Source organism: Pelmatolapia mariae, linkage group LG3_W (genome assembly GCF_036321145.2).
Source record: "Pelmatolapia mariae isolate MD_Pm_ZW linkage group LG3_W, Pm_UMD_F_2, whole genome shotgun sequence".
Lineage (NCBI taxonomy): Eukaryota > Metazoa > Chordata > Actinopteri > Cichliformes > Cichlidae > Pelmatolapia > Pelmatolapia mariae.
Genome location: NC_086229.1, coordinates 92,938,071 through 92,951,518, shown reverse-complemented (window position 1 = coordinate 92,951,518; position 13,448 = coordinate 92,938,071). Strand labels below are relative to the sequence as shown.

At 42.4% G+C, this 13,448-nt stretch overlaps 1 protein-coding gene and 1 pseudogene across 2 annotated transcripts in view; both read right to left on the bottom strand.

Annotated features, from left to right (window-relative positions):
• LOC134625026 (NACHT, LRR and PYD domains-containing protein 14-like) overlaps positions 1 to 13,448 on the bottom strand; it is a 551,707-nt pseudogene that overhangs the window by 382,673 nt on the left and 155,586 nt on the right.
• Positions 1 to 13,448, bottom strand: part of eml3 (EMAP like 3) — a 39,159-nt gene that overhangs the window by 25,018 nt on the left and 693 nt on the right. The window contains exons 2-4 of one of the 2 annotated variants that reach the window (XM_063470327.1): positions 2,045 to 2,221; positions 1,802 to 1,916; positions 1,126 to 1,635 (exon numbers count right to left, since the gene is read on the bottom strand). In XM_063470327.1, the coding sequence (XP_063326397.1) occupies positions 1,126 to 1,635; positions 1,802 to 1,916; positions 2,045 to 2,221 (802 nt within the window). The remainder of the gene's footprint in view (positions 1 to 1,125; positions 1,636 to 1,801; positions 1,917 to 2,044; positions 2,222 to 13,448) is intronic. The other variant, XM_063470328.1, reaches the window with a different exon arrangement.

The window sequence follows — 13,448 nt, the reverse complement described above, 5'->3', positions numbered from 1 at the left end:
TCTCACAAGAGGAGGAAGCTGACCTGATGAAACAGTTTGGCTAATTTAGATTAGATGAAATGTATTTGTAGTAATGCCATCTGAGTTTGAAATCTCAGCAACAAACAACGCTTCTCAAAATGTAACCACAAACAAAATCATTTAAAACACCCAATTTGAAAATAGAATTACTCTTTATTCTTTATTCTAAAGGTTTAATGCTGTTTGGACAGCTTGCAGGGGATTGCAATGGTTAAAATAGCTTCTGAGTTCATATTGAAAGTCTTAATGTGTCTAAAGCAGTGAATTTGTGTTGGTTTGAGCCTGGAGGCCCACATGAGCTTTTGTCAGAGGCGGATGGCAAAAGTCAAACTGATGTTCTGGGAAACCCTTTTAGAGGAATAACAGAGAGAGAGGGCAAAACAAAGAGCACATGCACAAGTAAACAAAAGCAGAGCCCTGCCCTGTGGTCCCCACCACCTATTAGTAAGGTAGTCCTTTATAGAAGACATGCTTTGCTGTAAGAGAATATGTTTTAATCACAAAGATATTAGGAGCGATTACAAGCTTAGAGTAGAATTATAGTGAAAAATTGTTAAAACAGTTTGTGCACATCTGCAAAACCCAGTTGAAAAAAACAGATCCTTACTGGCGCTGTGTCACATTACAGAATCATGACACTGAGTCGTTTTGAGGAGCGCTCTGGAGCTACGCAGCAGGAGTATACGCTGTGCAGCCTTGTGTGCAGCTTGTAGACATGCCTTTTGTTTACTTCTAAATCTATTTTCCAATGGATTCAAATCTCTGGGTGCTATGAAGCTTAATATGGATATATGAGTCAAACATCCAGTTAGACTTTAGCTTTTTGTTTCTCCAGTTCAAACACACGTGGACTTTAGTGACCAAGACAACAGAACAGGACTCCTGGGGTGGTGGCATATTCTAACGCAGCATGACACACCCTGCAAACCTGAGGATGACTGGTTGATAAAGTGAGCTGTAGCACAACTGGGGTTTGCAGAGTCAGAATCTGGAAAATCGGTGTTAGAGTTGATTCGTTCTTAAAAGTCATGATGCAATCAATCAACGATTAAGGAAAGATGATTGAGGTTGTAAAGAACGCGGCAATGAGGCAGGATCACGCACAGAGCCTTCTCTCCTTCGTGGATGGGAGACAGGGGTCCAGAGCGGGAGCTGAGGTTCTGGTCTGAAGATTTGAATGAGGCCGAGGCTGAGCCTGGATCCTCCGGAGAGCAGCTTCCATCCAGGAGGTCCTCCCTCTGGAGGCCTCTGATGGTGGTGGGCTGAATGGGCTCTTCAACTGATGATGCCCATGTTAGTTCCTTTTCCTGCTCCCCTCTTCCTCCTCCTTCATCTTCTTCTGGCTCCTCATCCTCCTCTTCCATACCAGGGACACGGTGGAGTTTGGCCCGGTTTCCTTCAGATACAGAAGGACCTTCCACGAGTGCATCTTCCAATTGCAGGCTCTGGACTCGTCCGTGGAGAGGGACCCTCTCCTGGCCCGAGTCCTGGCCTGACAGGGTCGACTCTGTCTGGGTCGACTTGTCCAGCGTTGCTGGAACGGTTTGGATGTCCGTGGATGCCGAGCTTCCTCTTTGGCTGTTTGCATTGGTCACAGTGGTGTCTGACAGTTGGCTGGAGAGTTCAAAGGTTGAGAACAACACAAAGCAGTCATACAGGCAGTTCACAGACATATGAACACAACGAGAGTTTGAATAGACAAGCGTGTTGTCTAATACAACATAACGGCCCCTCGTCATTCTTCCTGAGCTTTTAAGCCCTTGGCTGGAAGGTGTAGTACCTCGTAGCAGTGTGCCGGATCCCATCGCTGGCTGAGCTGGAGGACAACTTTCTGCTGCTGGTGGAACAATCTGAGCAGCATGCTTGACTTAGCACCCGTGCAGCACCCGGGTTCACTGAGTAGATCAAAGTGGATTATTAGTTTCTTCTGAGTGTGCAGCTGCACTCTGCAAGTCTAATCATTTTTATATGAACAAAGACGGATGAGCCACACTAGTTTTAGTTTTCAGTTAACATCACCCACCTGCTATGACCTGCTGCTTCAGTAACTGTAGGACCTGATCATGGATGCGGAGCCTGCGCAGGGCATCAGCCAGAGAGGATTTTAGGAGTGTGATCTCGTCCTCCTGTGCCTGCAGACGCACCTCCATCATGGATGCCCGGTCTGGAAATTCAGCGCTGCTGTCAGCAGACACATCATCTACAAAGGAAGCAGCAGTTAGAGAAGAGGGCTTCGTTCTGAAAAAAGCTGCACTACCAAATAATCTCTGCCTGTCGCTTGTTCTTTCATGGCTTCAACTTCAGGTAACAATTAGCGCTACAATGTAGTTGTTATTTTCTTTACAACAGGTTTATGTCATTTCATCAGAGGTGGGGCTTAGCACCAATCTGGATCCACGTCTGAATCCAGGAATCTTTGGAAAAATTCGTTATGATTGTGAGACAGAGCAAAATGTAACATTTAGTATCATATGTTCCTGAATGTCAAAAGAAATAAAAGCTCTTTGCCTGCAGCGCCTGTTGCTGCGATGCTGGGATTAAGCCCATGTGACACTCAAGTTTAGCATATTCTTCGGAAATGCTTTTCTCAGTTCATGTTCTCAGCCAACAGTTTGTCTTTTTTTTTTTTAGGTGAGAGACTCGGTGAGCTTTAGCTCAGTCTGGTAACAGGCTTTCTACATGCTTTTTATCCATCATTAACATCTTTCACTCTCAGATGAACACACTGGGAGTAATTCAGGGTTCAGGATATTGCTTAAGGATACGCTGGCATACAAACTGGAGCTGTCAGGGATGCAACCACTTACCTTCCTTTTGGCAACTTATCTTTGTGAAGATTACAACCATCACTGTGAGGACATTTTTCTGGTACTACTGTCTGAAGGTAAAGATGTGGTTTTAAGGTTTCGATGGTTGGGTTAGGGTTTAAAGGCCTGTGAATGTGCAATGGCAAGCATAGCTTGTCCAGTGAAATTAAAAAATAGACATCAGTTAAACATATCATAAAACATCTCTCTCCTCTTATCACAGAAAGCATCCTGTCATAAAGCTCATTTCCTTTTTGGATCTATCCTTTAAATTACTGCTAGTTGGCAATCGTCTCTGGAAGCAGGATTAACTCTGCTCGACTCTGATGAGAAGATGGACTCAACCTGCTGTCAGTCTGATTGAATGAGGTTGCTGTCTATATAAACCAAAGGGAATGTAGCCAGGGACAACCAGCCGCCAGCAGGCCGAGTGAGTCCCTTCAAGTTGTGCTCACTGACAAAGGTTATTCAGAGTGATGGCAACATGCTGGCCATCTAAATTTGTAAATTTGATAGAAATTATTTGCAAACCTTAAACAATCTCTCTGAAAGTGATTGCATTCAGTCCAAAAGAGGCTGAGTGTGTAACAGCCTCTAACTCTGGGCAATCATCGAGTCACCACAAGTTGCAACTGGTCACAGAAAGGGAAAAATACTGCTGGCCACTGGTGCTACTACTCAACCTCCTATTGCACCTACATACACTGGACAGTCGTAGGTGATTTTCACAAACACTGGGATTGGAACTCTTTTGAGACTTTTAGTAAGTGCACCCATGCAGCCAGGAATCAAACCACCAACCATCAATATGACCTGCTCTGATTCCTAAACCACTCTTTCAATTCTAGCATCACATTCACTAAACAACTCAAAGCAAGGATCAGGAGGATATTTTTCCTGCTACAGCTCTACTCTAATATTTTTTCACAGCATTAATTGGTTAAGAAATTCTAAGAAAAGGGTTCACCCACTTGGTAATAAGCAGTACTCAAGCAAACTCTTTCTGGACAATGCATCACAATACTTTAAAAACAATTTTAGCAGAGGGTAACAGTCAAGCTCTAAATCATGAACGAAGCCTTCGTACCTTGGCTACGAAGAATATAAGAGTTACAGTTGACATAGAAAAATGCTCGCTCTCATTAGGCTGCTCTACACTGAGGCTGCTCTACACTGAGGCTGCTCTACACTGACACTCTTTTTACTTTATGAGAAAGCCGAGATGTAAGAATATAGCCTGAATGCTCCAGAGGTTTCAGTAAGTAAGTAACTAAGTAAAATTTATTTATATAGCACTTTTCACAGACAACAAATCACAATACAGTCCTAAATAAATCAACCCTGGTCTAATTACAAGCTTTTGAAATAAAAATGTCTTTAGCTGCTTTTTGAAGGTCTCCACCAAGTCCAGACACCGTAAAATGGTAAATGAACTGGTTCTTATGTAACGCTTTTCTACTCTTCTGACCACTCAAAGCGCTTTATACAACTTGTGCATTCACCCAGTCACACAAGTTCTAACTAACATTCACACACACATTCATACTCCGATGGATGCATCGGGGTTAGTATCTTGCCCAAGGATATTTGGCATGCAGACTAGGGGAAGCCAGGAATCGAACCACCATCAGATCAGCAATATAGGGAGGGGCCTGTCCCTGGAGTGGTCTAAAGGTTAAAACTAGAATTTTAAACTGGAACCTCAATCTGATTGGTAGCCAGTGTAGCGACTTTAAAACAGGAGTCATATGAGCTCCCTTTTTTAAGCGGGTCAGTAGCCTCGCTGCAGAGTTGTGAACAACCTGTAGATGACCTAGCCCTTTCTCGTTTAGACTATTACAGCAGAGAGTCTACAGTGTAGTCAGGGCTCGCAAAATCGCTAGCCCGACGTCCCGGGGCTAGCGATTTTTCCAGTCGGGCTACCAAAATCCATCTCAGCCCTGCCCGTCGGGCTATCATAGGAATGAAAGATATGTCAATGCTTTTGCATTCTTTCACAAATGTAGCTGAGTAATTATGTCATCGGCATCGATGAGCCACTGTCAATATGTGACACATTGAAATCGCGTTTGAATTTGCGCTTGTTTTTTGCTTTCACTTTCACTTTGCGTCACTTTGCGATCGCGCAAACTGTGTGTAGAGAGCGGCAGCACTAATTGGTAAGTCACAGATTAATTGCGCACCAATTCCTCTGACATCGTCTTATCAATCGTTAGCTTACTATCAAACATGGCAAGTGAAATCTCCTGCAGCAAGCTTAAACATGTGATAGAGGTTGATTGCGCAGAGAATTGCTGATCGTTATGTAAGTACGTGTGTAAAAGCAGATGGATTTACGCAGGTATTTTAGTTCTGCAGAGCCAAACAAGACAGGTCAGGGTGAAGAAGAGGCAGCCAAAGAAAAGCCGACCACAAAACGGAAAAGTTATGACAAATCAGACAATGAGGGAAAAAGAAAGCACAGCTTTTTTGGTTTCATGGACAAAAGAATTTATGTGGCTGGAATATGACGAGCTAAATAACATAATGTTCTGCCGGGTGTGTTGTGAGTTTCCCTCGATTTCTGAGTCGACAAGCGCCTTTGTTACTGGAACCAGTCATTTTAAGAAAGACTCCATCAGAACCCATGAGAAATGCAAGAAATACATTATTGCTCAGTCTGCAGTATCTTTCCCAGAACAAACACCAATTGCAAAAAAGATACTAAAAGTAAACCAAGCATAACAAGAAGTCCTGAAAAAGCTGTTTAGAACCGCGTGCTATGTTGCAAAGAGTGAACTACCACTGGCAAAATGTAGCAGTCTTTGCAAACTTCAAAAAGCAAATGTCCTAGATCTTGGTTCCACTTGCCTCTTACCCGTGATTTCAGTGGAAATTTCAAATTCAGGATCTGACACAGACTGATTCATGTTGTACACAGTTCTTGCAAGTTCATAGAAATTTCTGTTCAATTAGAACCAAATATTTGAGTTGATGGTTGAAATTGCTGTTGTAATTTGTGTTTTAAATATTTTTAGATTGATGTTTTGTTTCCTTTACAATATTATACATTAAATTATAGGAAACAAAGGAAACAAAACATCAATCAAAAAATTGTCCTCTTTTTTTTTTTTATTCGGGCTACTTAAATTTATTTTGGGCTACCAAAAACTGAAGAGTGCCTGCCCGAAGGGCTACCAGGGTTTTTGAAATTTTGCGAGCCCTGGTAGTAGAGACAAAAGGATGGATTATCATCTCGAGTTCACTTGTTGACACGATGGATCTAAGTTTTGAAATGTTCCTCAAGTGAAAAAAGCAGGTTCTTACGATCTGATGTAAATGTCCCTCCAAAGAAAAAGCTTCATCAAAAATAACAGCCAGGTTTCTAAGGTTTAATATCAGACATTGCACTGTCAGCTCCAATAATCAAAGTTTTAGTTTTGTCTGTGTTTAGCTGTAAGCAATTGTTGTTCAACCACTGTTTAATGTTTGTTAAAGAGTCAGAGTGGAGAGCTTATGAACTTCAGAGGGCTTAAATGAGCAGTATAGCTGAATATCATCAGCAAAAAGTTGATAAGATGCATCAGGAAACTGCTGGATTATCTGGCCTAAAGGAAAAATGTATATTAAAAACATTCTCATGACCTCTCCTTTCTCCGTTTGCTATCAGTCGCTCTTAGCTCAGTCAGTCTCGACCACCCTCGGGGGCGTCTCCCATTTTGACCTCGGGACTTCCAGGCCGTACTCGGCACAGATGTTCCCGTATACTATGCCGGCCACTTGGTTATAGCGTTCCATGTATGCCCTGCCTGCTAGCATCTTGCACCCTGCAGGTCTTGATTAAAAACTAGATTAGTTAGTTTAGATTCATCCACACAGCTGATGTAGATTAAAAGCAAGCGCTCGGTCACAGCAGAGCGCCGGTGCCACTCAGAATGATGAATTTCAGCTCTGTGTGACCGCCATTCTGAAAAAATGTTATATTTCAAAACAAGAAGGTGCTGGGTTCAAATCAAAAAGCCCGATAGGTTCTTTCTGTGTGGACTTTCCATGTTCCCTGTCTGGCTTGCTCCCACAGTCCAAAGACAAGCATGAAACCAACCTTAAACCAGTCTGTACAAACAAATTCTTCACCGTTGAAAAACCTCCAAGCATCACAGCTAAAGCACACACGGTGTTTTTATAATAGTGCTTCCTTAAAGCTATTGCAAATGAGACACTAGTATTGCCTATAATGCTATACGTGTAGATTCTATCTAGGGGGAAATTGCTAGTTGGATTTCTGGTGAGACCATGACTTGCAGTTTGGTGGTGCCACACCCACTGTGGCTTCTTCCCAGGATCTGTTTTTGGCAGTGGGATCCTGTACTCAGTAGGCTGGTTTTATAGATCCATGGGGTGTTTTATTGTCTGCTTTTACTGGTTGCAGAAGTAAAGTGTGGAGGTTAAAAGAATTTCTGAAAAGCTAAAATGACAAAACTAAAAGTGAAAACATTCTAAACTCTTTAAACTCTGTGCTATTTCTGTAAATGTGCATGTTTGGACGGCCACAGAGAGTGACAGGCATTTAATATACAGTCTATATATAGGACTCACCATCCTTCCACAGTTGTTTGACTGTCTGCCATTTTTTTTTTTTTTGCTATAAATGTAAGAAATTATAGCCACATTTTTGATGTCATTACTACAGATTTAAATTATTAGTGAGAGCACATGAGACCACACGTCCTTGTGAGAGGCATTTTAATTTGGAGGAAAAACATCAGCACTGCTTTACTCAAAGCAAAGCCCCCAAAACAAAACACGACATTCGAAGGGACAGTCATGATCTGAACCAGTCAGGAGGCTGGACTGACAGGCAATAAAACAGAATAATCACTGTTCCTATTGGTCATCACAGAAAATCTCACACAATGTACAGAAAACAGATACAACCTTTGCTGTTGTAAAGGTCTAACCACAACATAATTGCACATCTGCATAAATGATCTTACTCCACTTCCAGTCTGGTTTTCTTCTTTTCATTTTTCACATGGAAGCCAAGACGGGATGACTCATCGCCGTTTGGCAACAGCTCAGGGGAAGCTGGAATTTGATCCACATTAAATTCGGTGTAGCTATACTGGAATTCTGGTTACTATTCACAGTTCGTCTGTCGTAATGTGGAAGTGCAAAAGCAGGTTATGTCACCACTTTTGGAATTTCTTTTATCTCTGCGTGGAATTGCGTCTCGGTTTCTGAGTTATGGCTAAGGATGTCATAATTGAGTAATCTGAATATGCATTATGTGAAAAAACACACTAACAGTACTTTTTTCCACATTCCACAAATTTCAGATCTGAATATCATTATTATATCAAGGTGAGGATATTTGCTGACATCTCGTTACTGCTCAACATGTGCCAGCAGACACAGAATGACTGACAGGAAATGACACGGGAATGCTAGACAAAAGACTTTTTCATGTGTCTCTTCATACACGTCACAGGGTTTTCTCAACATGGGGAAGTTTAGGAACAGAGCTCAAGTGTCTGTGGTGCACTTGAAGCCCAGTGACACAGTAGTTACTGGACGTGATAGCAGCTCTAGTCCAGCAGCAGCGTTCAGTAGGAGAAAAAAAGGAGGGTTTTTGAACACTACAGGATGTAAACCCCGCTTGGCAGGTTATAATTAACCTATGATTCAGGTTTTGAGAGAAAATGAAGGGAATCAATTTAAGAAAAGAAAAATTAGTTGGTGAAACACACCACGAGCCTCATGTGTTGTTGGCATTCAGCCGTATCCACCGATTGTCAAAAAAGAGAGAATTTGCTCCCAAAGCTAAGAATAATCCACTGATGACGTCTTTCGTAAAAGGCTCAGGGTCATTTAAGGACCCAGCAACTATAATTAGCCACTAAAGCTCCTGTTTTACTTTCATCTACATTAAACATGTTACTATAAATCTAGATTACTGCTCTTCTCCAAATGCTGCTTTAGTTTTTAATAAGCCCATAAACTTCTTAGCTGCTTATTTGCATGCATGTGCTTAAATACGAGTTAAAAAGAGTATGTGCGTCCTGCATCCGTTTGACTAACACACATATTCTCACAGCGTCCGCCCACTCTTTCTACCTGTCACCCAAGGATGCTGCATCATGACCTCAGCCACCTACAGACACACAGCGCTCAGTCTGTAGTTCTCTACTTTGATTTAGATGCTTTGCCGCTGCTCAACATCCTGTACGCCCCTGCACAAGTGCCGAGGTCCCATCTGAGAAGTGAAACAGAGAGCTGCACCATCTGTGAGAAATACTCTCCCCACCCCACCACCACGCCGCTGCACACATGTGACTGACTGCACAGCTTGTACGGCTGCAAACGGCTCCTAGCTCACCAGGACTGTACATTAGATGAGCTGACCTCCTTTACAGTCCTTCACTTCAACTCCCATTCCTGTGTTTATCTTCAGGGAGGATCTCAAAAACACACCCGATGACGACGTGATGCAGTGGTTAGCGCTGTCACATCACAGAAACAAGGTTGTGGGTTTGATTCTGTAGGCTGGCTGGTGCCTTTGTGTGGCATTTGCATGTTCTCCCTGCACCTGAATGAGTACTCTCTACTCTGCTGCGGTTGTAGTAAGAGAATTTATGAAAGGACTATAACTAAAACTAACCAATTGTAGTCTGCACACAAAACTGTGCCTTGTGCACACAAGGCACCGAAACGACAGGCTCTTCTACACTGCAGCTGGAAGCCAACAAGCTGGTGAAAAAAAGGTGGCATACAAGGGAAAGTTGATGCTGCAGGCAGATACGTTCACAGGTGGGGGTGTGAGAACACGTTTTCAAGGAATAGTTTCCAATACTGAGTGCACAGAAGACATAGGAGGGCAAAAATATTTATATTTTAACTAAATATTTCTCTGAGCCACCCGTCACTGAGACGGCGACACTCTGTTTGGTTCAGGGACATGAAACAAGTGGTTGCGACGGCATTTAGATGATCCTGGAGCATGTCGGCAGGACTGACGTGTGACGAGTCTCATTTCCCCATGTGGTCCTTAGTGAAACTGAGTCTGACACCCACGTTTCATTTCATTTTTACTTTTTATTTGTCATGAACCACAAACAAGAGCGCGGATCTCAGCAGATACGAGACACCTCGTACCAAATTTAGCTCCGGGCCAGTCTCTGGGCAGGTGAGCCCAACATTAAATAAACGAATACAAACAATATCAAAGTTAAAAGTACAAAGTTCATATAAAATCGGGAAAGTCACCCAGCCCCACCCCGCTAACAACACATACACATTATACAATCTTTATGCACGCCTGCACATCCAGTTCAGTATGCCACCATTATACGGTATAAGCACAGCATAAAAATCCAAAGGACAATGATTTAACAGAAGACGAATCATGCTGGTTTGATTACTGTTGCATGGGTGGATTTATTGGTTTACACTGTGCTCGCAAACTGCAGCAGGGGCCCCAAAACCAGTTAAGCCAGCCTTGCTATCTTAAAGGATAAAACCATGAAAAAGTAACTGTCAAAAAGCCAGAGATGATGCAGCTTACAACATGCTGTCACAATTTTAACCGTCAGGTCTTGCTGAAGCAGACACAAATACAGTGCAAGTCCATGCTTGCTCTACATACAGATAACAAAACTGTAAGCCACTGACGGCCCATGGAACATAAATCTCTGCCACATCATGATCTCACCGAGTGAGACTGATTGATTTATTATCAGAACTGCTTTAACTGCACATAGTGAAGTTTAAGCCGCTTTGGTTTCGTTCATTCCTTCTGGTTTACAGGTGTACTGGCAGTTCAGGAACTGAGGAGATCAAAACAAGGCACCAGTGAAAATACCCTGATTCACCCGACTTCAATCTTTAAACTGACCAGACAGAATTCAGCATTCACTCAATGCTACAGACACATTTCAGTGTCTATTAGAAAGTAGGGAGCTTTAACTTCCAGTCCTGAGACAGACAGAAAGAGTGTTTACCTCCAGGCTCCAGCAAAACAGCATGTGTGTTCTTCTGAAAAGAAGCACTATTACAACATTCTGGGAAAAACACTGAAAAAGCTGCCATTTGCTGATGCAACTTCCTGCTGATCTCTGCACAACTGCAACGCGTCCCAAATCCTCACAGTACTCCTAGACAGCTGTTCGAGCCAAAACCACAACGCTGAAATGATAAATCCACTTTGGTTCCACTAATTTAATCCTTACCGTATATACACCAAATACAACTCCTGTTCTCAGTGTGCTGTTTACAGCAGCAAGCTGACAAAGATAATGAGCTCCAATGACTAAGTGCTAAGTGCTGTATGAATAGACTCGATTCTGCTGCTCTAATTCTAAACCTCTCTATTAAAGCACGTGTCTAAGCGCTACAGTATAAACAGTATTTGGGTTTAACAGTAACAGTAACTGGCGTTAGTCCTCTGATGGCTTTTGTAATGCTTGTTTGAGTGTAAAGGTGTGTATTTCTTGTCCTGTCTTATGTAGTACAGCAATGTGACCACATTCACATCTTCCAGCTGTTAAACTTCCAGCTGTGTAAGTGGGGTATGCACACATTTTTACAGTAATCCGTAAGCAGACTGTAATTCAATTTCTCTTCTCTTTTCAAGTTATACAAATCAAACTCATGACAGAAGAAGGCATGCCTTTTCAGATGCTTGAAACACTGAGTAAGTGATGTCACTTCCTGTAGGAAAAGTTGCTATTCCAGCATTAGCAACAGCTGCCTATACACCAAAGCAAACCATAGCTCATCAAAGATGGAGTCTATAAAAGAGAGGCTGACAATTACCACAACAAAGCACAAGTCGGTGTCAGCGAAGCGTTTCACTGATACCCTCCACTGTTCTCATTTATAGTGAAGAGCTTAGTACTTATATTGTGCTTATGCACTTTAGCTCCTTTAAGTGTGCGACTGTACATGGTCTGTGTGGGTCAGGAAGAAGTGTTAGTCAGTCAGGTTTAATGGTACAACCCCCCACCTTTACTAGGATAACTGCAAATGTAAGCAAGGTAACGCTGAGTTACGTCCAGACATAAATCCCACATTACCTGGAATTTCTATACAGTTCTTCTAATCTGGTCTATTTGACCCTGTTAGCATAAGCTGTGACCTTTTATGGAAGTTCAGACTAGTCAGGAGGAATGTGAAAACTAGTAAACTTTACCTCCTGAGCCGTAAACTACAGACTACAGCACATCTGTCATTTGAAACAAAGGTCTGCCATTCCTTACTCTGAGCCGGGAGTTTCTTTTAACGTCTAAAGTTATGCAGTTACTTAAGAGAGTGTGATACTTCATTGGGTTGTATTGTGTACACACACACACACACACACACACACACAGCATGCATGTGTCTATGTTCATTCAGTGACTCAGTAAATGCATTTTGAAAATCTGAGGAGTTTTTCACGCTTTTCCACATTTCTGCCCAGATTGAACTTGTACAGTTATCATTACTGATACAAGTCATGGACACAACAATTACAAAACACAAGACTCGTGTTATGAAACAACAGAAAGGCAGTAAGATAACAGGCTTATTTTGTATTTCCAATATGGATATATTATCTTACTTTATTTTTAACATCTAACAAATGGCATCAGTATTAAAACTGAAGGCAGTATCTTTAAAGTCTTGTTTTGTTAAGTCTCAAATAGCCATTAACAGAAGTAAACTGTTGGAAAAGGGACGGGCTGTATCTTTTGTGTGGAATCTGCATACACTGCACATTTGCTCGCTCTTCCCTAAAAAATTACTATGACTAGTTTGCAAAGATAGTTTTTCTGTCTATCAGCCAGTCCTTTAACCCAATGTCAGATTTACTTCCTGCAAATCTGTCCACCATACTGGGCTGTATTCAGTGGAGGAAATATTGTGTATCAGTATCTGCATGTTACTGCTAAACACAGCAGTTATTTGATCCCTACAAACTCGTATTACGTAAGCCGGCCAGCTGACACTGAGGCACAAGCAAATCTCCAAAGCTCCAGCACACCTCATACAGCTTTCCAAGGCAGGTAATGTTACCATCTTCATTTATGAAACATAATTACCAAGGTAACACAGGTCTTCATTAAGAGAAATGGCTGTGTCTTAAAGCTTCCTCCAGCACTGAGTCACAGCTGCCTTGCTCAAGCTTCCCCATGTGATATTAATATAGTCGCTGTTCCCCAGTGGCGGCCCACCAGCTTTCAAGAAGCCACGAGTATGTAAGATAGGCTTGGGGTGTGGATGTTTGTATACAGATGTGAATCAAAAGCAGTACTGGGCAGCTATCAAAGTTCCAGTCTCTGCATAATAGTAAGTATTGTGGGGACAGATAGGGTGGAGCTTTTTCACCCAACCCACAGTGACTTGGAGAGAAGGATTTTCTGCTGGTGCTGCGTCTAATATATCGATGAACTGTTTGTGCACGGACACAGGCTGCTGCGATCTTCCGTGCACTTTATTCCATTATTTCAGGCTCCTGAACGCTCTGCCGGTGGTCTCAATGTTGATGCTCAAACTACCCACGCGTGACAACATGGAATCTATCAGCAGCACACAACTCAGTTTGCAACACAAAGTGAGGACGTTGCAGGCACGCCTCCAGGGTGTCCTGATCACTCGGGCCAGACT